The 20895-nt window shown below is 42.2% G+C and overlaps 1 protein-coding gene across 1 annotated transcript in view; it reads right to left on the reverse strand.

Annotated features, from left to right (window-relative positions):
- Positions 1-20895, reverse strand: part of Dnah9 (dynein axonemal heavy chain 9) — a 332320-nt gene that overhangs the window by 19572 nt on the left and 291853 nt on the right. Inside the window, exons 62-66 of the mRNA XM_027954056.2 lie at positions 15975-16102; positions 11908-12135; positions 6874-7065; positions 5533-5724; positions 3234-3404 (exon numbers count right to left, since the gene is read on the reverse strand). Of these exons, the coding sequence (XP_027809857.2) occupies positions 3234-3404; positions 5533-5724; positions 6874-7065; positions 11908-12135; positions 15975-16102 (911 nt within the window). The remainder of the gene's footprint in view (positions 1-3233; positions 3405-5532; positions 5725-6873; positions 7066-11907; positions 12136-15974; positions 16103-20895) is intronic.

Raw genomic sequence — 20895 nt, forward strand, 5'->3', positions numbered from 1 at the left:
TACTGGTAGATATTTGGTTTGTTTACTATTTCTACTGCTATAAACAATTATGCAATAAATAAATATAAATACTTCATAAAACCCATGCAGTTTTGAGTGTTTCCTCTGGATGATTTCTTAGAGATAGACTCATGAATAAAAATATGAACATTTTAAATTTGGATAAATTATTGTCAAATTATACTATAAATTAAACTTCCATCAACAGAGATAAGAGTACTTATTTTTTATGCACTCACTACTGAATATTATCATAATTTAAAACCCTTACGATTAGGTGAAAAATAATATGTCACTTTACTTCTTCTAGATATGAATGACACTGAGAATATTTTGCAATTTTTATTGGCTGTTTGTATTTGTCATGCGAACTTTCCTGATGCTCATCTTCTTCCTCCCTTCTTCTCTCGGGTTCTTTTTCCATAAGTAAGAATTTCCTATATTACGAAAATCTGCTCAATGCCCCATATCTGGGCTGTAAATGGGCTCTCATAGTTTGGCTTTGACTTTGTTCATGATGATTTTTGCTTTGCAGATGTTTTAAAGTTTTCAAGCCATCAAATTTGCCAATCTTTTTCTGAGTTTTTTTTTTTTAAGTTGCAAAGTGTCTTCCTCTTTGAAAGATCATAAAAAAGCATTCTCCTGAGATGTTTCCAGTGCTTTTTAGATTTTTATGTTTCACATTAAAATATTTCAGCCATCTGAGATATAGTTCAGTAAAAGGGAGAAGAGAACCTACTTTACTTTGCTCTCAATTACTAGCTAGTTGCTAAGCCTAAAGGAATCCAGTATTGGAGGGATTTGAGGGCTACCTCATCCCTGAGGAAGAAAAGAAAGTCATACATCCAATTGGTGCTATGGGCTGTATTGTCCCCGCCCCGCCCCTCATTTACATGTTGAAGTCCTAATTCCCAGTATCACAGATCATGACTGACTGTATTTGAAGATAGGGGATTTAAAGAGGTGTTTAAGTTAAAATGAGGCCATTAAGGTAAGCCCAAGTCTCACTGGTGCCCTATAAGAAGAGAAAATATGGACACAAAAATAGAGAAACCTAAGGCTTAAGCATAAAGTTCATGTGAGGACATAGCAAGGAAGTGGCTATCTGCCGGTCAAGAAGAGAGGCCTCTGGAGAAGTCAGCCCTACCTATGCCTTGATTTTAGATTTCTAGTCTCTAGATGAATGAGAAAATAAATTTCTGTTCTTTAAGCCACCCAGTGGTGTTTTGTTATGGCAGCCCAAGCTGACCCCTCCTGATTAGTAGCACATCCATCTGCTCAAGAGAGTCATCAGGAGGGAAGCAGTGTCTCAGGCACAGTCATCAATTGAACTCACTGTGTCCTAGAGAGACAATTCCAGATTGAGCTAGAGATAGTAGCTGATAGGGTTGCCTTCTCCCTAACTCCCCTACACAACCCCCCCTCACCCCACCCCCGCCCCAGCTTTTCTTTCTTCTTCCTTAGTAACACAACAACTTAGCCTTGTGCCAGCTTCCTTTCACAGAGATGTTAACTGGGAGTAGATTTAGGTTAAGAGATTAGAAGTGTATGTAAAGTATGCAAATCCTGATCATTTGATATCTAACAACAGAACACTGTCTCTGAGCTTGGCTCTTTGCCCTTTCTTTGGCCTGCTACATGGATGGGAAGGAACAGAGCTCATAAGAAGATATGAATGATATGAAAACCACTACCATGAGCATAGGGGCATTGCACAACAGGTCATGTGCCCAGTAGACTGCATGCTTCTCCCACACAGTGTCACAAGTGGCAGTTGATCACAGTTCCTACCATTTCTGGCACACATCACACACATTAACCACCACCACCACCACCACCATCACCACCATCATACCTTGAGTTATCTGGGGGAGGGGTAAGGAAACAACAAAGGTTGGAAGCTTCTTTGAACTTGACCTGAAGAATCCTAAGTCTAATACTTATTGAGTTCCAACCTTTCATTTTTTGCAGCTAAGAATGCTTTTCCCTCTGGGTGGTTAGATTCTTTCCTTTATTCTCAAATCATATCATAGGGAAGAGTGGAATAGGCAGAGCAGTATGATTTAAAGATTTCTCATGTGCTCACCTACATCAAAATTAATTCCTGCACCTAACCGTAGATTTTAGAATCAGAATTTTTTTTTCTCTCTCCCTTCCTTCCTTCCTTCCTTCCTTCCTTCCTTCCTTCCTTCCTTCCTTCCTTCCTTCCTTCCTTCCTTCCACACTGGGGATTGAACCTAGTAGTACCTTGTGCCTGTTAGGCAAATGCTCTAGCATCTACCTACAATCTCAATTCTTAAGAGTCAGAATTTCAAGCTCGATTTTAGGCATATTAAAAGTTGAGAACTGCTATTCTGATGACAGCATTCCATGCCATTAAAGTGCAAATCCTTTGGTATTTCACTTTCTTAAAAAATCAGTCCCTGCAATGAAAACATTGGTAGTCACCCAGGCTCCCTAACCCTTGATTCCCCCAAAGTCTTTCCCTAACCTAACAGTATCTCTGATTAAAGGAATCCAAGCAGTGTCATGGGTGGATGGGGGTTGACAAATGTACTCTCTTGGAAAAATTTCACCGAGAAGTTTCCCTGTGGTGGCCCTTTTTCTTTTCTGCCCTCTGCTATCCCCACATCAGGAACAGGGCCTCCAAAGTGCCTTGAGTTATCCTCAACCCATACCCAAGTCTGCTTTTCTACACCATAATTCACCTCCACCTTCCTAAAACTTCAGGAGATCCTCGTGTAGAAGCACTTAACTGGTGTTCAGAGACTCTGGCTAGAAGTTATTCAAAGAGAAGTTCTTTTCATCAAAAGGAGTATTTATCTGAAAGGACATTAGTTGGTAGAAGGAGGGTGGAGCATTAGAAGCATCCATCGTTCCTTGGTTTGCCAAAGAATCCTGAGTTAAGTTTCAAGGTTCCCAAACCACCATTGTTCAGCCCGGGTCTTTCTTCACTTTGGCAGACAAACCAAATAAAAACTAATATTTTGTAAACCTGTACATTGCCCACCCCAAAGGCTTCCTATGATTTAACTAGAGAGTCAGCGTTTTGACATGACCAATCTGGGAGGGGCTCTTAGAGGCAAAGGGCCAACACTTCAGGCTGGTGGTACTGTGCCTTGTGTATATTATCCATGCTCTGTACCGCCAACATGGCCAATAGGATAGGAGTAGGGCGCCTCTCTACAGTCCTGGGCTCCCCAGTTTGATCTCAGGCAATCCCCACCACTCACCTTTTCTTCTCTTGTGGCACCGGCTCCGTCTCCTGCTTGGCTGTCCCGAGGCTGCAGCTCCAGCACGGTGCGGAAGAGCTTTTCTGAAGTCTGGGTTAGGAAGCCGATCTCTGCATTTGGGTGAAGGCCATAGAGGTAGGGTGACTCTGCAGGCAGCTCGGCATCAATGTACTGAAATCAAGGGCAAGCTCACTTAAAAAAGCAACCAAGATGCACCTCCCACCTCCTACAGCAGCTCCTTCTCTGCAGAGGCACATTCTCTTTGGGGGCACATTCTCTTCCCCAGTCCGTCCTTGACTTCACTTATTTTCTTATGCCAGATCAGCTTCCCAGAACAGAACTTTCACATTCACTACACCCCCTTCTTTTGGGGGGAAGTTTAGACAATGCTATCCATCTCCATTTCCAGCCCTTTCCACTGCTCACTGATATATCCTTGTTTCCGCAGGACTTCTCATAGTATTTTAAAAATATAAATACCTCCCTGGTATTTTCACAAACTGCAGAAATGATCCCTGAAATCTTTTCCCCCTGGTGTTTTTACTTGAAGTCTTTTAGGATACGAATTCTCTTCCTTTTAAATTCTTTCTCTTCCCTCTGTTTATCTTAACCAGAGGTGACATGCTTTAACACATATGTGGCACTGTGCAACCCAAAGTCAGTGTGTGATTTGGGCTGTAGGATGAGCAAGTTTGGCTGAGAACAGAAGAGTTCACAGCCCTGGTGAAAAGCATTGCAATTAAAACATTATAAAAAAAGCGAGTCTCCCAAACAACAACACATCTAATGGCCACAGTCTGCGACGCCTGAAAAATCCTGCTCAGTTTGTAAGGGTCACTTTCTTCTCTGGATGTTTTGAGTGTTCCTTCACAAATCTGTTTATAATAATGAGAAACTATCTCCCACGTTACGCTCCAAATATGATTTTGATGATTACTTTGTGTTAGTGACGTCTCACCTGGGTAAACATTGCTCATTGTTAAAGACAAATCTGCATGTTTATCTTTGTATTTCCTCCAGCACTCAGGACAATCCTGGGCCCTGATGTCCTACAACAATCTATTCCCTCACAGATGAAAGAGAGTTGTAAAGAAAGGAAAGCCCAGCTTAGTTGTTTGGACATGTACAGACCATGCTACTACGGAAACGAGATTCAGATCCACTTGCTTATCTCACTTGGCTCATCCCCTGCTCCAGCCCCCTGTCGAACTATCTCATGGACACTAGGGGACGCTCTTGCACTGTTTTCCTGGGTAAAGCCTTGCTGCCTTTAAAGATAGCTAACAAAACCCAATTCCTCTTATTTTCCTTAAGGAGTCTTACTATTTTCAATTTCTTCTCATAGGTATGGTTTTTGTGGATCAAATAACTTTTATAATTAACTCTCTTATACTTAATATTTCTATGATCAGCATTTTCCTTGGGTTTGGTATAAACTTTGGTAAATTTAAGATCTTTTAGGCATGATAAAAAATCTAGCAATATTTTTTTTTTCAAAAATTATCTTTGAGTGTGTTTTCTATGGCAGAGAAAGTAGTTTAAGTAGGCAAGGCTGAATGTTTTTAAAATAGCTGTAGAAATAGTATGTGAAAAACTAAAGTAACAGTAAGAAAAATCTCTATGAGAACTATTTTCCTGCATGTGGATATGGATGCCTTTATTCATAGCATCAACAGAGAATGGGAGGGGAGAGCAATCTGTCCACAGATGGTATAAAGATATTTAGAATCACTGTTAGAAACTTTATTTAAAAATTGCTAAGCTCTTACTTGAAATAATATTGACTTTGCCAATATCCCGAATAAAAACAACCAAACAACTGTCTTAGATGCTACTTGCAAAAAAGAAAAACAAATAGAATTATTATTTTTTAAATACTTATTTTTTAGTTGTAGATGAACACAGTATCTTTATTTTATTTTATATGGTGCTGAGGATCAAAACCAGGGCTTCACACATGCTAGGCAAGCGCTCTACCGCTGAGCCACAACTCCAGCCCCAACAAATAGAATTATTGAATCAAATGACTAGAATAAAAAAAAAGATCTCTAAAGTCTCAAATTTATGATTAATGTGAGGCTAGACCAGACATTCATTCTTAAGTTAAATAAGAGAATCTTGGGGTGAAGAACCAAAGTTGATACAAACTCAGCTCTTTAAGCCCCTCTTCTCAGGACCCTACCTCAAGCCTGTAGCCACGTCCCAACATGAATAGAACTGATCATGTGGGGCAGATGGGAGGATTACCTAGACCATGTGTGCACCATCATGCTATGGGGTACACGGAGCAGAGCCTTACCTGATGATAACCATTGTAGTCCAGGTTGTTTGGGAGTGGGAACCCTGGGGCCAGGTACAGTTCGCCTTCTAAGATTTCTGGTTTAATGAATTCCTCCAGGTAGGTTCTGCAGAGTCTCCTGTCCCAGTCATCAGTGATGTGGCCCCCATACATGATCTCACCAAACAGGTAGCGCAAGTCATCATAGGGTACCTGAGAGGGAAAGAAAGAAGGCGAGAAAGATCCACATGCAGATGCTGGGGCTGGCTTGATATGCGGGCAGAGCATAAGCTAAAGGATGGGATGTTTCCTCAGGTAAGGAGCAACGTCTTATTTACTTGCATACCCTCAGTGCCCAGAAGTGAAAGGCATTTTATCTAAGTGTTTAAGTTCACTTTAACACTTGAGAAAACATATCAAAGGGCAAGAAGAGATAAGGTGCCAACCCCTCACACAGATGCCTTCTCTCTCGCATGGTCATTAACCGTGACATTGAAGTCAGGCTCTTCCTAGAAATGCTTTAAATAGGTAAGTGTCAAATGGAGGGACGCAGGGACCAGGGAACTTTTCTAATTTTCTGCCATTAATGACAAGATTAATTGTTCCCTTTAGAATTTTGAAGTGAATAAAATACAAATTATACGTTTTCTAAAATGAAAGTTAGGGTGGACAGGCACTTGGAAAAAATAGTGATATGGGCAGGTGGAGTTCCCAGGACCCAGGGGGCTGGAGGCAGAAGGATTTCCCAGGGCATGTTGGTCTTATTCATTTTCCCCAAAAAGGAAGAGGTGTTGGCCCTGCTGATGCTGTGTTTGGTCCATGGACAAGAAAAGACTTGATGGTGTGAACATTCCTTTAAGTGGAAGATCATCAATTTTTAGTGCAAGTTTTCCCTGAATCTGAGTTATCACAACAGCAGAAGAGATGGTATAGCAAGGATTTGGTTCCTTCTTCAGTTTTGGCAAAGCCATAGGATGAAGAGCTGTATGCCCAAGACAAGGCCTTCATCCTTGGCTAATTACATTGGGAACTCACATTAGCTAAGTATGAGGTCTCTTTCTGCCAACCCACAGACCACTTGTTATGCTATGAGTACACATAGTGGTCTGGTGGGTACCCGGACAAAATCTCATGGGACCAACTCACACCAGGCATGAGTCACTAGTTTGGGTTTCTAGCTTCTTCGCCTCTGATTTCATTATGATATTTCTCAGTCTCAGACTGGTCCTGGGGTCTACACCTCTTCTTCCCACTCACGTAGGATACAGACCTCTCTGGGAATCTCTCCCACCCTCTGTATGAGAATGACACATCAACTGAGAGGTGACCCTCCTGACTTACACCTGCATCCCTCTCATTTACCTTTGCATTGGCCTCCAGGAAATTGTAGAGCACATTCACTGAGATGGTGAGGTCTCCAGTGTTAAAAGGATAGGACCGATTCCAACCTTGAGGTCCAAACTTCCGTCTTTCTGCCACCACCGCATGAAAGTAACAAAGAGCAAAGAGGATGCTCTTAAACTCTGTCTCCCTGGAGCACATCTCCAGAGTGTCCTGAAAGGAAAGCATTGTTTGCAATATTGACACAACAGCTTCCCTTCCCTGGGTCAGGCTCTGGGGTTATAATTGGGATTCATCCTGGTTAGGGTTTGAGTTATAGTCAGATGATGATTGCACTGAGTATATGTGGGGGACAAACTTGAGAGAACTTGTAGAGGGCTTGGATTTTAGTTTAACGTTTGAGTTAAGGTTTACATTCAGGTTATAATCGGTTTGGTTTATAGTTCAAATTTGCAGATATGGATGTACTAATTAGGTTAGCTGGTATAATGAATAGAAAACAGGGTAGTGGACCACAATGTCCTTGTGCACTGGGGTGTGGTTGGGGACTCCCCCAGTATCATCTCTAAACCTTCCCTTCCTGCCATACTTTTCTTGTTTATCATGAAGCCTCAGTAGGTGTAATTGCTGCCTATGTGACTAAGGAATCCCTAGCTCATTTGCTGGAGGAACGGCTAAGATGAGGGAGTGGTTGGGAACTAGAACTACAAGAGATGGAGGAGTGCTGTGATCTCCAACCTCCTCACTGCTCTCCCAAACCTGAGCATGGATGACCCAACACGAGGCTGAGGAAACCAGAATATGGAGAACTCTTGGCTGAATAGCAGGAGGCACAGGAAAAGATTTAGCTAGTGAAGGAGAAAGAAAGAAGAGAGAGATGGAAGAAAATAGAAGCAGGCGATGGTTTAAAGGGAAGCAATGAGGCTGTGCTTAGCAGATTTTTCAGGGTGATGGTAATGTGGCTACAGAGGGGGAATGCCTATATTTTTAAGGGATGATAGGATGGGAACCCCGGAACTCTTTGGAATTAAAAATAGTATCCTCTAAGTGAGATTTTCTGTTCAAGATGGAGCAAGAGGTGGCAGCTGGAGCCCAAGAAAGACACTTTCAAGTCGCCCACTAATTGAATTTAGCTCAGTCCTGGCATTTCTTCTAGGACTCATCTTTTGACTTTGCTCACATGGGCAGCAGCAGACGAGGAGGCAGGACAGTGGGCTTTTGGTGAGTCTAATTTCCCCATGGAGAACCCACGGACACAGTTTCTCTCTCTTTCTGGACATGTGGGGTCTCTGCAGTGTCTTAATTGGTTAATGTTATGGTTTGGATCTGAATGATTCCCTAACAGCTCATGTGCTGAAGGTTTGGTCCCCAGTGTGGCAGTGTTTGGAGGAGGCACCTTTGGGAGGTTGACTGGATCATGAGGATTCTGACATCATCAGTGGATTGATGCATTGGTGGGTTTATAACTGGGCTACTGGGAGGTGGTGGAAGGAGGTAGGGTTTCGCTGGAGAAAGTGGGCACTCAAGGTGTGCCCTTGGAGGGTGAGTCATATCCTTAGGCCCTTCCTGTCTCTCTTTCTCCTTCTTTGCTTCCAGGAAGCCATGAGGTGAGCAGCTTTGTTCCACCATGCCTTCTCCCCCAGGACATTCTAAATCATCACAGGAGGCCTAGAATCAATGGATCCAAGTGACCACGACCTGAAATCTCTGAAACTGTGAGCCCAAATAAATCTTTGCTCTTGTAAGTTGATTGTCTCAGATTTTTTTTGTGTGTCAGAGTGATAAAGAGCTGACTGATACAGGCATCATGCTTGTCACAAAGGCATTGGTGTGAAAGGTCAGAGGTGGTACAGAGGACGAGGCTATTGCCTTGTGCAAGTAAAAACTTAATAACTGCTCTATGGATAGAGCTGTTCTCTACAGACATGTAGGATGCTTCATTTGTTACTTCTCACACATTAAAAAAAAACTGGGTCTTACTGAAAAGTGCCTTGAAGCACAAAGATAAAAAAATCACACATCAAAATGCTCAAGCTTCTGATTAAGGCATATTCACATAAAAGCCAGAATAAAATAATCATCTCCAAACAGCATGGCTACCAGGGAAACAGGAGTAAAAAGTTTTTCATTTCTAGGATTTGTCTCTTAGGTGGTTAGAATGGGGCTCTGAAGGAACAGGGTTAGTGTTATAGAGGCTTCTGTTCCCGGGCACTCATGAAAGCAGAATGGAGCAATTAAAACTCTTGTAACCAGTGAACATAGACATAGAGCTATCTCTCTTTGTCAGAATGACTTACTAAAGGTGACCATAAATGATGAGTAAACCAACTGTTGTAGGAACAGAATAACAAGAAATAGACAGCATCTTTTGAGATATATTTCCCAGTTGTCCAATGATGAAGATTAGACATCCAGTTTGCAGGGAGAAAACCCAAACACAGTGTTCCCTGGGGAGGAGGACCAGACAAAGCCAGGTGTGGCTAAAGATGATAATAATCCTACTGAGGCCCAACACGAATCATTGAGAGGAGTGGTATGTGATCCTCTGCTGCCTTCCTCCTGACTGTCTAAGACCCTCAAGTTGAAGAGTCGAGAATGGTGTGCTACTGGAGCCTTTGACAGAGCTGGCTAATGGCATCCTAATAACTTTTATTCCCCAAACTTTTAATTAAAAGAAAGAATTGTACCACGGGCTGGGGTTGTGACTCAGAGGTAGAGTGCTCACCTAGAGCGTGCGAGGCCCTGGGTTCAATCCTCAGCACCATATAAAAATAAATAAAATAAAGGTATTGTGTTAACTACAACTAAAAAAATATGAAAAAGAAAAAAGAATTGTGCCAAAGTACATGTGACATACAATTTGTCACTTTCACTAGTTTTATGTGTGCAGTTCAGAAGCATCTTGTGCCCTCATATCACTTTGCAAGGTAGTGTCTTGTGAGGATGGGATTATCTCTGCATGAACCAGCTATACCTCTTGTAAGAAAGACTATAGATTTAAAGCTTCAGAATTTATGTTTTTTGCCAGTAGCAGTGCCACATGCTTGTAATCCCAGTTACTTGGGAGGCTGAGGCAGGAGGATGGCAAGTTCAAGGTCAGCTTCGGCAACTTAGTGAGACCCCTGTCTTAAAATAAAAAAAGGACTGGGGGTATAGTGTAGCTCAGTGATAGAGCACTTCCGGTTTTAATCACCCATACCCCAAACAAAACCAAACAAAATAAAAACAAACAACAACGACAAAAACCAAAACAAAAAAGGGAGGGAGACCTGTAAGAATGGGGATGGGAAGAAGGGATTGGGGAGAGAAACAGGAGGTACTGGGGCATGAAATTGACCACATTATGTTAGACACATGTGCAAATATATAAAAATGAATCCCAGTTTTATTTGTAATCATAATGCACCAATAAAATTAATAAAATTAATTTATGTTTCCTCTATGTGAAATGTAGCCAGAAAATTTAGAGGTTTTAACCTTTGTACTCTAGCTCAGAGTATCCGGGAGGCTTGCCAAGGCCTGTTTAAGAAAAAAAAAAAGAAAAGAAAAAAAGAATGAAAAGAAAGAAAATTCCCTGGATAAGGGAATGTGTCGGGCAGGATGTTTATTATCAAAAACTTAAAGCTAGAATATCCTGAATTTTTTGATAATGTCTTTGTAATGTCCTCTCGTTCTTTATTCCAGATGATGCGTGGGGTTTGGAGTTGAGTTGGAAAAAGGACTGAAAAAGGATACTGAATAAGTTTGCCTTTCAGAACTTTGTGAATCTTCCTTCTCCAAGTTGGACTGTGAGACTCCTATGCTATGCGAGTATCACGCAGTTAGTAAAATCCTGTTAGACTCCTGACTGCCACATATTGTAAACCAAGCCAGGCCCCAAAGGGTCAATGGCTCTGCTGGTTTTCACTGGGCTAACTGGAACAGTTGTCTTGTCCAGGATGGCCCATCTCCAGTTCCTAGGTGACCTGTCTGGGACAATAAGTTTTAGCATGGCTTCTATGAAACCAGAGTGTCTTTGGTGCTATTATAAGATGACATCATAGAGGAAAACCTCCTTGATAACTCCTAGAAGCTTATCCTAAGACTCTAATAAGGTTTGGTGTGGTGGATGAACTTTAAAGTGACCCCCACCCCTACCCCTGCCCTTGCCCTTTATGTCTTCACCTTTCCGGAAAGTGGAATTTCCTTAAGAAGAAGCAACAAGAAATGGCGCCTTCCAGCAAAGATGGAAAAGACCTGAGCTGCAGACTTCACAGATACTACAGGATCAGCCACCAATAGTGGGCTTGGCTTTAAATAACCACTCTACAAGTCTTGGAATCCCCAGTAGTGGAAATTCCAGTAATGTAGCAGTCTATTTTTGAATCATATGTCTTAACATTCTGAATCTCTCTGGAGCAGAGTTCTCAAACTTGATCATGTATGCATATCACCCGGAGGGCTTGTTAAAGTACAGATTCCTGAGCTCCATCCCAATTTCTGGTTCAGTAGGCTCAGGTGGTGCCTGAGAATTGACATTTCTAACAAGTTCCTAGGTGATGTTGATGCTGCCGGTCTGGGGCCCAACTTTAAGATTCTATCATGTGGCTGTATTCCAATCTAGATTCATACCACTTGACACCTAGATTATTTGAATCCTTGATACTCAAGATGCATGTAGATGGGAAGTGATATCAACTGAATGAGAACATCATCCCCCTGATTGATGACAAGATGTTTAGCCAACAGGTATGTTAGATTTTCAGCACCATGCTCTTCGCCATCTTGGAATATCAGTGTACAGTAGACTTGCAGAAAGCTCACCCACACCACTTTGCCAAAGAATGGTCCTATGCTCAGTTCCTCTAGGTGCATCTGATATCGGGAGCTGGGTTGTACCGAGTGGGTGCTGGGTGGAGGCCAGTCACCCAGGGAACATATTTCACCCATATAAGCATTGGTGCATAGCCAATCAGCATCCCTTCCCATGCCCGGGTGCATACTCTTCTCCCACCCAACTTGAATCAGCTCTTTGTGACGTGGGGTGCTCTTCCTCCCTCCCTCCCAGGGCAGTACCTGAGTGAAGTTGTCCAGGGCCTTGTGCAGGTTGGCCTGCATGCCAGTGGGGGGTTCGTTGGTGATCTTGATAGAGTTTTCCAGGATTCCCTGGGGGATGATGTGGCCTTCAGGGGAGGGGGCAGGCTCGGCACTGATGAAGACCCTAAATTCAGGGTGGCTGTCATTGCTGTGCTCCTCCAGCTTCTTCTCCAGGGTGCTGAGCCACTTGGCCACTAGGTGGATGTTCTGGCAGAAAAGAAACCCCCCAATTCAGGTCTCTGCTTAGTTCTACTGACAGTATACAGTTATCTGAAAGGCAACTAGAGAGGGCACATGACTTCAGTTTAACACAGTTTTTAAAAATGTTGTTCCTATGTACATATGTAAATATACCATGGTGAGTCTCACCATTGTGTACATTTAAAAAAAAATTTTAAAAACCCAAGAAATTAATTTAAAAAAATAACTATGGGTAAGTGGCAGATAAATCACAGAGGGAAGGGAGCTGGGAGTGGGGAGAGAAAAGGGGAAGGAGAGGTACTGGGGTCTGAATTAGAACAAGGTGTATTGCATGCGTATAATTATGTCCGAATGGATTCATCTGTCATGTATAACTAAAAAGAACCAATGAAAATGTGGTAAAGCAGACGTATTACAAACTTTACCCCTTCAACCATTTTAAGTGGATACATTTTAAAATGTTCAATGGCATTATGTGTACCCACATTGTTGTGCCACCAAATGCCTTGGGACAGCAAAAATGTCTTAACCCACATCACAGAACGAGTCTTGGGATGTCCAGTTATGGGGACCTTCTAGTCCTATCATCTGTCAATCTTTTCTAGCACAGTGTTCTCAAACTTGGCTGCACACGAGAATCCCCGAGGGCTTGATAAAACACAGATTTCTGGGGCCAACCCCAGAGTTTCTGAATCGGTAGGTCAAGAGTCGAACCTGATATGTACCAACATGTCATAATGAATCCGACTATTAGGCATAATTATAATGAGCTATTAAAAATAAATTAAAGAGTGGAGTCTGAGCATTTGCATTTCTAACAAGTTACCAGGTGATGCCAATATTTGAACCCTTCAGAGTCGCAGGGGCGGGGGGCGCATGGACCAGCACTGTTGGCATTACCTGGGAGCTAGTCAGAAATGCGGAATCTTAGGTCCCTTCCAGACTTACTGAATCAGCGCATTTTAATGAGATCCTCCAGTAATTTGTACCCGTGCTAAAATTTGAAAGGCACTGATTTGAACTTCTTCTAGCTAGCTTTCCAGAGTCGTCTCTCCCCATCTTCAAACCATTCTGTTAATTGTTGCCAAACTTATCTTTCTAAAACACACTGAGTCATTGCTGCTTAAGACCCATGGAGGCTCCCTACTCCAATCTGAAGCTCCTCTGCTGGTCTTTGAGCCTCTCTCTTCTCTCGAATCTGATTCCTATCTGTCTGTCTGCTTGTCTTCCTATTCAAACCTACATTTATTTCTTAGCACCGCTCTGCCGAATGCACCTCTCACTTTGGTAAAGATACTCACTTGGCTTCATTGCAATATGTTTCATTATGATGGATAGATAAAAGTTCCTCGATCAATATTGGAGGAAATAGGCTTGCAGAGCCTTAAATACACAGATCAGCACTGAGCACAGTATTAGGACCACGGTAATTTGGTCTCTGAGTGCTGTTTTCTCCTCTATAGAAAGAGAAATGACAATCATGTTTTCCATACTGATTTCACAGAGTTTCTGCAAATAACCAAAGGTAATGAATTTGAAAGAGCTCTCTATCCTGTAAAAGGCAGTGTGAGGGTCAGTAGTGGTTTTTAAATGAAAATTTGTTTAAAAATTCATTTATAATCACTCTGTTGGAGCAGAGAATTTAGTGGGCTACTCGGAGAGCCAGTGTTCCTATTAGTGGCAGTTGCTTCAATTCAGCTGCAGGAAAAGGCAGGGGCTGTGAGAAAGAAGCACTGTTGCCTGGGTGGATTCAGGGATCTAAGTCTGCCCCACTAGGTTTAGGGACCTGGATATGCCATGACCAGGGTCTGTGAAATGGAGCTCATGGCTACCATAGCCAGGAAGGAAGACGGGAGACAGCCCTAGCCTTAGTCCCACACCAGCTCCCCAGAAGCCAGCTCCCCCAGGAGAGGACCCCTGACACCTTTGGGGTGGGATCCTCCAGCAGCATTTCCCAAAGGGTGCAATGGATGTTGTAATAGATTTTGGATACTCTGGGGAAACACTGGATTAAACAAAAACTTCTATAACCACAGGAGTCTCAGAACCATTCACCTACCGATATCATGGAGTTCTCCACATTTTGAGAGAGGAACCTGTTAACTATTTTCCCTTCTTTTCATAGACTCTCTCGGGTTCCTGAGCTTGGAGACACTGTCCAATAGGACTCTGGTTTGGTCTAGTTCATTATACCTGAAAATTCTTAAAACTGGGGCAGCTATGAGTCCTAGGAGAGATTTTATAAACCAACAGGGATCCACTTCACAGTCTGGACAGATCATATCTCGTCAGTACTCAAAAAATGCTGCATTCACGGGGAAAAGGTAATCATCTAGATTGTGTAGTACTTATTGGGAGAAATGATTTTCCTTAAAAGTGCCCAGTCAGCAGGGTTTAAGAGGGACCTTTGAGAGCTCTCGGAGCCACATCAGCCCAAGACATGGGAGTCTGGGTTGGCCAGCAGGTGCTGGGGGAGAGAACTCTCTATGCTAGTTATCTGAGTGGGCTCCCTGGAGGCAGAACTGCAGTCCCAGAATCAGACTCTGACCTCCATGCTGATGTCTGGGTTTCCAAAGGCATCAGTGCCCAGGATGAGGTCTCTTGGCAAATGAACCTCAGATGGTAGAGTGGGGTCACACTTCCCTGCTTGTGGGAGGAAGCAATTGTCATGTTTTATCCTGGGATTTCCACAGCTTCTGAAAAAGGAGTACCAGGAAATGGCAGATCCTTCAGCTGCTAGGATCCCAACAAATAACAGGATGAAGACTCAGGAGCAATATAAGATTCGGTGAGTTATCAGGAGACAGATAAAGTGCAGGGAAGTGAAAGCCAGGACAGGAAGAGAATGGTCTTTTCACTTGTTCTTTAATTTCTTTTTCTTTTTTCGTACAAGGGATTGAACTCAGGGGAAATTAACCACTGAGCCACATCTCCAGCCCTTTTTATATTTTATTTAGAGACAGGGTCTTGCTCAGGGGCCTCCCCAAGTTGCAAGGCTGGCTTTGAACTTGTGGTCCTCCTGCCTCAGCCTCCAGAACCTCTGGAATTACAGGCATGCACCACTGCGTCTAGCTCTTTAATTCCTTTATTGATTCACCCAACAGGCTTGTGTCTGACATCTACTATGTTTAAGGCAGTGAGCTTGGCGATAAAAATTAAATAAGGAACATCACTTTCCCTAAGGAAACCTAGTGATGGGGCAAATCATATAATAAATCATGTCATCCAACATAGCAATGGATGGTTGAATGAAGTGATTTTAGAGTGCTACGGGAGAAAAGAGGAATAAGCCATTTGTTCTGCCACAGCCTCAGAATCCATGTGAATTGCATGAAAGAGGTTTGAGAGGACAAACTTTGCTAGAAGAGTGGCAGCTTTTCCACCCTTGTAACTGGTGAAATTACTAGCAATAGATATTCTAGATTTCCGAACACCAACATGAGCTCTCAAAGAAACAGCTAAGGTGGTTCTAAGTCATACTTGTAGGTATGAGAGTCTAACACGTAACACCAATGCATAAGAAGGGATCCTCAACCGAAAGAATCCAGCCACCAAGCCTTCAACTTAATGCCAACTTTCTGAATGTGCATCAAAGTGGAAATTCACTTTATTTTGTAAGCAGAACGAGTTAAGCCAGAGACAGTGGTAGAGCAGGCGAGCGGGGAGAAGTTATTGGAGGTGGAGTGGAGAAGAGGATGTAGTGAGTGAGGGAATTGAAAAGGGAGACACTGGTATGGAAAGACAGGTGGGCAAGAGGGTACGAGTGTGCAGAGAAATGCAGAGATTTGGGGACGAAGTTCAAACAGGCACACAAGACTGACCCAGATCAGGGCAAGGGGCCATACCTGCAAAATAACCCAGTGGCCTTTCTTGGCAGCTAGATCCAGAGCAGCCTCAGCCACTACCTCTTGTCCTTGCCCCAGAGACACATTGTGAAAGTTCCGGTTGTTGAATGTATATCCGAGTTTCTTTCCTAAAAGAAGCATGAAATTGGCATTATCATTTATTGAGTCGAATGATCTGTGTGTTTAATGTTCATAAGGAAAGGCATACTTCAATATCACCCCTCAAACTCAGGCGTGCTTGAACCCATATCTGAGGCTCATTTATTGACTTTGTGTTCATGGGAGACCACAACTGTCTTCTTTCTTTCTATCTATCTATCTATCTATCTATCTATCTATCTATCTATCTATTTTTTTTCCTGACACTGGGGATTGAACCAGAAGTGATTTACCACTGAGCTATATCCCCAGCCATTTTTATCTTATTTTGAGACAGGATCTCACTCAGTTGCTCAGGCTGGCCTTGAACTTGTGATCCTCCTGCCTCAGTCTCCCAGTTCACTGGGATTATAGGTGTGTGCCACCATGCCAAACTCATCTTCCAGCTTTTAAATCCCAGATAAAAGAAAGCACGATTCATATAAAAAATCACTTTACCCCTCCTTCCTCAATGAATCCTATGAATGATTTTGGATGCTTATCTCTATTGTGTGGCTTCCTTTTGGATCCTGGGCCTTATCTACAAACCTTCAAAGTGCGTATGTGAAAGGGTCCAAAAGCAAGATGTGAGTGTGGTTTCTTCTGGGTTGATTTTCCTCTGAATATATATATATATATATATATATATATATATATATATATATATAGCATCTTCCTTGGGACTTTATTAGGAGGTGTGGTCAGTAGGGGCCAGGATTCAGTTAATTCTAGCCTCCTGGACTTTACAACATATTAATCTCCTCCCTTACTAGTCACAACACAGAATAAAAAATTATCTCATTTTATTTTGTAAGAATTAGAGAAATGGAGGCAAGAAGCAAGACAAGTAGGAGCTTGGACACATAGATGTGGATGCTTTATTGTTATCTTGATAAAGGTTCTTGGTGTTGGAAATAGTGAAGGAATGACTGTACAAAGAAAAAATCACAACTGTACCACTGCAGCAAGGCCAATGTCCATGAGTTGCTCTCCAAGGCCAAGGAATACCTAACATAAAAGAATCACCTTAATATAGAGGAACAATTTTGTTTACACATTAGCTATTAGTCCAATCCAATAAAGTTCAGAGAAATTATATGCTATTCTTTAGATAAAAGAGTCATAAAGATGTGTAATACCATGAAGGAATCATTGAGCAATTTGTTTTTTTCTAAGAAGGTGAAGTAGGTGAGAGAAAAGAGAAGAAATTTAAAAAGAAAAAAAAAGACTCAAAATATGTATTCAAAAGATTTACTTTCAAAAAAAATTGAAGACCTTATTTGATGCTTGTCCAAGATTGGATATTTCTTTTAAATAGTAAAAAGAAAATGTATAGACTCTCCTTCAACTGTATAGGACAAGCAAGATGATGACTTTTTGTACTGAGAAATAGTTATTATAGATTCAACTGAGATGAACCCAAGAAATACCTTTATTAAACGCTATAAATCCTCTGTGGCAATGCGTCTGATGTCAGCTTTAGAACTGGGGAGATAAACAAGTAATACCAGAGAAAATACCAGGATAAAAGGTGCTAGGATTATTAGATGGCTTCTGTGACGTTTCTGCTCACAAAAGAGCCCATTTATTCTCTTTATTAGCAAGAGAAGGAGATGGGGAAAGAGGTGCTTAATAAAGATTAGTTTGAAAACTGCAGACTGGAGGGGTCATTGGTGAGGGCAAGTCTATCACGGTAAAGCCCAGCCAGGATCAATCTGCATCAATCGAAGCCTGAGGCATGACAATAAGTTTGAGAAGAGAGAAATGGGTCTTGGAAATATGGAGAAGGGAAAAAATTGATGGGACTCTCACTGATTCATCTCGCAGCCACACGTGACCGTATCACATGTGAGTCTCCTGGTGTGTGGGGCGAACCTGCAGAGTCCTTCCATTTCCACCTTTGAGGCTCTCCAGACATCTTCTGGGTCATGAGCAAGCCCTTCTTGGTAGCTATCTTCTCTTGGCTTGTCATGGTCATATTGTTTTGTGCTATGGCTTCATGTCCTACCTCCACTGTGTGTGACTCATCTCTCCCTTTTTGACTTTCCTTCCAACTCTCCAGATGGAAGTGTCACCTGGAACCATTGCAAACACCATTTAATCTCTTCATAATGTGATGCATCTTCCTCCTGGATTTTGGGGAACATTGTGACTCCTATGGCCCCCTTCTCTAGTTACATATCTCTATGGGAATGCAAACACTTTTCTAGTAGTCTCTTGCTCCTTGTGGGCTATTTCTTCTCCACCCTCATATAAAAACCCTTCTCCCTTTAAAGCAAAGGCTATCTGGCTAGATTAGCTACTAACTTTCATGTTCTCTGACCAATTTTTAGTGAGACTTATTTTTATGAGAGGCATTTGTGCTTGGTTAATTGAAGCTTCTTGCTTCAGTTATCCTGGTAAACTTCAATGTCATTGGGGATGACTCGGCCAACGTCTAGCCTCATGCTTCCTTATTTCTTCATCGTCACAAAATTTAGTTCCATTCCATTTCTGTTACTCACATCCAATGGCTGCACCCAGGTCTTCATCATTACTGAGAACTGTCCCATGGCTGAAATTCTTTCATATCCACGGATCACTATTGCATCCTACTTTCCAGATTGTTCACTCTCTTATTTCCTCACCACCTGGTTTTCTACCTCCATGAAATGTCCAGTCTGATAGCTTACTAGCTCTTTTTAAGTTTATTTTATTCCTGAGACAAGGTCTTGCTATATTGTTCAGGCTGGTCTTGAATTCCTGGGCTCAAGCAATCTTCCTGACTTAGCCTCCTGAGGCGCTGAGACTACAGGCACGCACCACTGTGCCTGGCTCATCTATTTTTTTTCTAACTTCACATTTGCCATTTTGTCTTATGTTAATATGAACCAAATAATCCTTCATGTGAACCATGATCTTATAAAGTCCTCAATTCCATTGCCCCCTTCTACTTTTTCATTATGAAACTTTTATAAAACCTTGACTCTGAATGAACCCAAACAGTAAAAAGAGAAGAGTAATATAGGTAGAAAATTGGTGCCACAACAAGCTAATGATCCTTTTAAAAATATTTATGTTTTTTAGAAGTAGTTAGACACAATGCCTTTATTTTGTTTATTTATTTTCATGTGGTGCTGAGGATTGAACCCAGGGCCTTGCACATGCTAGACGAGAGCTCTACCACTGAGCTACAATCCCAGCCCCAACAAGCTCATGATTCTTAACCTTGGATCTACTGGGAACTTTCTCCGTGTGTCCAGAAGTCAACGATGTCACTATGCTGATCTGATTTTAAGCCTCCTAATGGACCCCATCCTTCTTATTCTCAGCAATTTGCTTCAGTCTTTACTTCCCAACTCATGCCATTTGGTAGAAACTCCTTTAATTTCTGCCACTCGATCTGTATGGTGTTGTTTTGATCCGCTTATTCACTGATTAGAACAATTTTAGAGGAAGAAAAGTTTATTTGGGGCTCATGATTTTGGAGATGGCCAACTTCACTACTCTGTGCCCAAGGTAAGGCAGAACATAATGGCAGAAGGATGTGACAGAGGAGAGCAGATCAGGACATGACATTCAGGAAGAGAGAGAGAGAGAGAGAGAGAGAGAGAGAGAGATCCACTCATCACCAGGGGCAAAGTATATATCAGAAATGCCCCAATGACTCACCTCCTCCAGCCACAACCAACCTGCCTACAGTTATCACCCAGTTAATCCCTATCAGTGGGTTAATGCACTGATTAGGTTGAGGCTCTCACAATCCAATCATTTCACCTCTTAACTTTATTGCATGGTCTCATGCATGTGCTTTTGGGGGACACCTCATATCTAAACCACAATAGTTGTCCTCCTCTTTTCTGTTCTACAAACCCCATCATCCAAATTCCATCTCCTTTCAGATCTTCCACCTTCATCTCTCTTCTCATTCATCTGCTCCCTGCCAGGAGAACAAGTGAATTTCTGTCAACACAAAAACAACACTCCCTCCATCCTGAAGGCACTCTGAAAAGAATGTACTTGCCCCAGCCCAATATACTTTTAATTGCCTCTTACAGAAATGAGAACACAGGTAAGTGCAATGAAAAAGAAACCCGGAGCAAGGAATCGATAATGTGGCTGACAAAACACCCTCAAAGAAATCTGCTTCTTTGAACACATTTGGTAACAGGCTTACGTGAATCGAAGCAAGTTCATCATTCCGACCAGAACACTGGAAAAAGAAAAAGGGGCAACCATAAGCCAAATATGGGATAGCTTTTTTTTTCCGATCACAAAATAGACAGGGCAGAATTCACTTTGTCAAAACCAGATACTTGGATAAAGGAGGAAGGAGCAAGACCATGTTACAGATGAATGAATGGAAAACCAGAGAAGATGCCTGTGGAAGGGCAGCGAGGGGAGGGCCAAAGATGAAGCTCAGCTTTGAAAGGATGTGACAGGAAGATACAAGGGAAGGAGCACACTGAGCTGCCTCAAAGAACAGACGAAGCATCCTCGTCATTACAATGCCGCACAATGCTAACTGGGCTTTCAACTTTTCAAAGTCTTCTCACATCTGAGATTCCATTTTTATCCTCACAGTAACCTGAGGGGGGGGGTGGTGGTAGGAAGGCATCTTGGGTGAGAGAAAACAAGGAAAAAGTAGATGAAGCAAAAGTGAAAACACGTGTTGGTTCCTTTGGAAAGGAGGTGATGAGGAAAGAGAGAGAGAATAAAGGTAAAAATTAAAGCCCTGTTAAAGGATTAATTGGAGGATGAAGGAGAAAAAGCAGAGAGGGTGGATGGGGGTAGATTTCACCTG

Source organism: Marmota flaviventris, chromosome 17, assembly GCF_047511675.1.
Source record: "Marmota flaviventris isolate mMarFla1 chromosome 17, mMarFla1.hap1, whole genome shotgun sequence".
In the NCBI taxonomy this organism is placed as follows: Eukaryota; Metazoa; Chordata; class Mammalia; order Rodentia; family Sciuridae; genus Marmota; species Marmota flaviventris.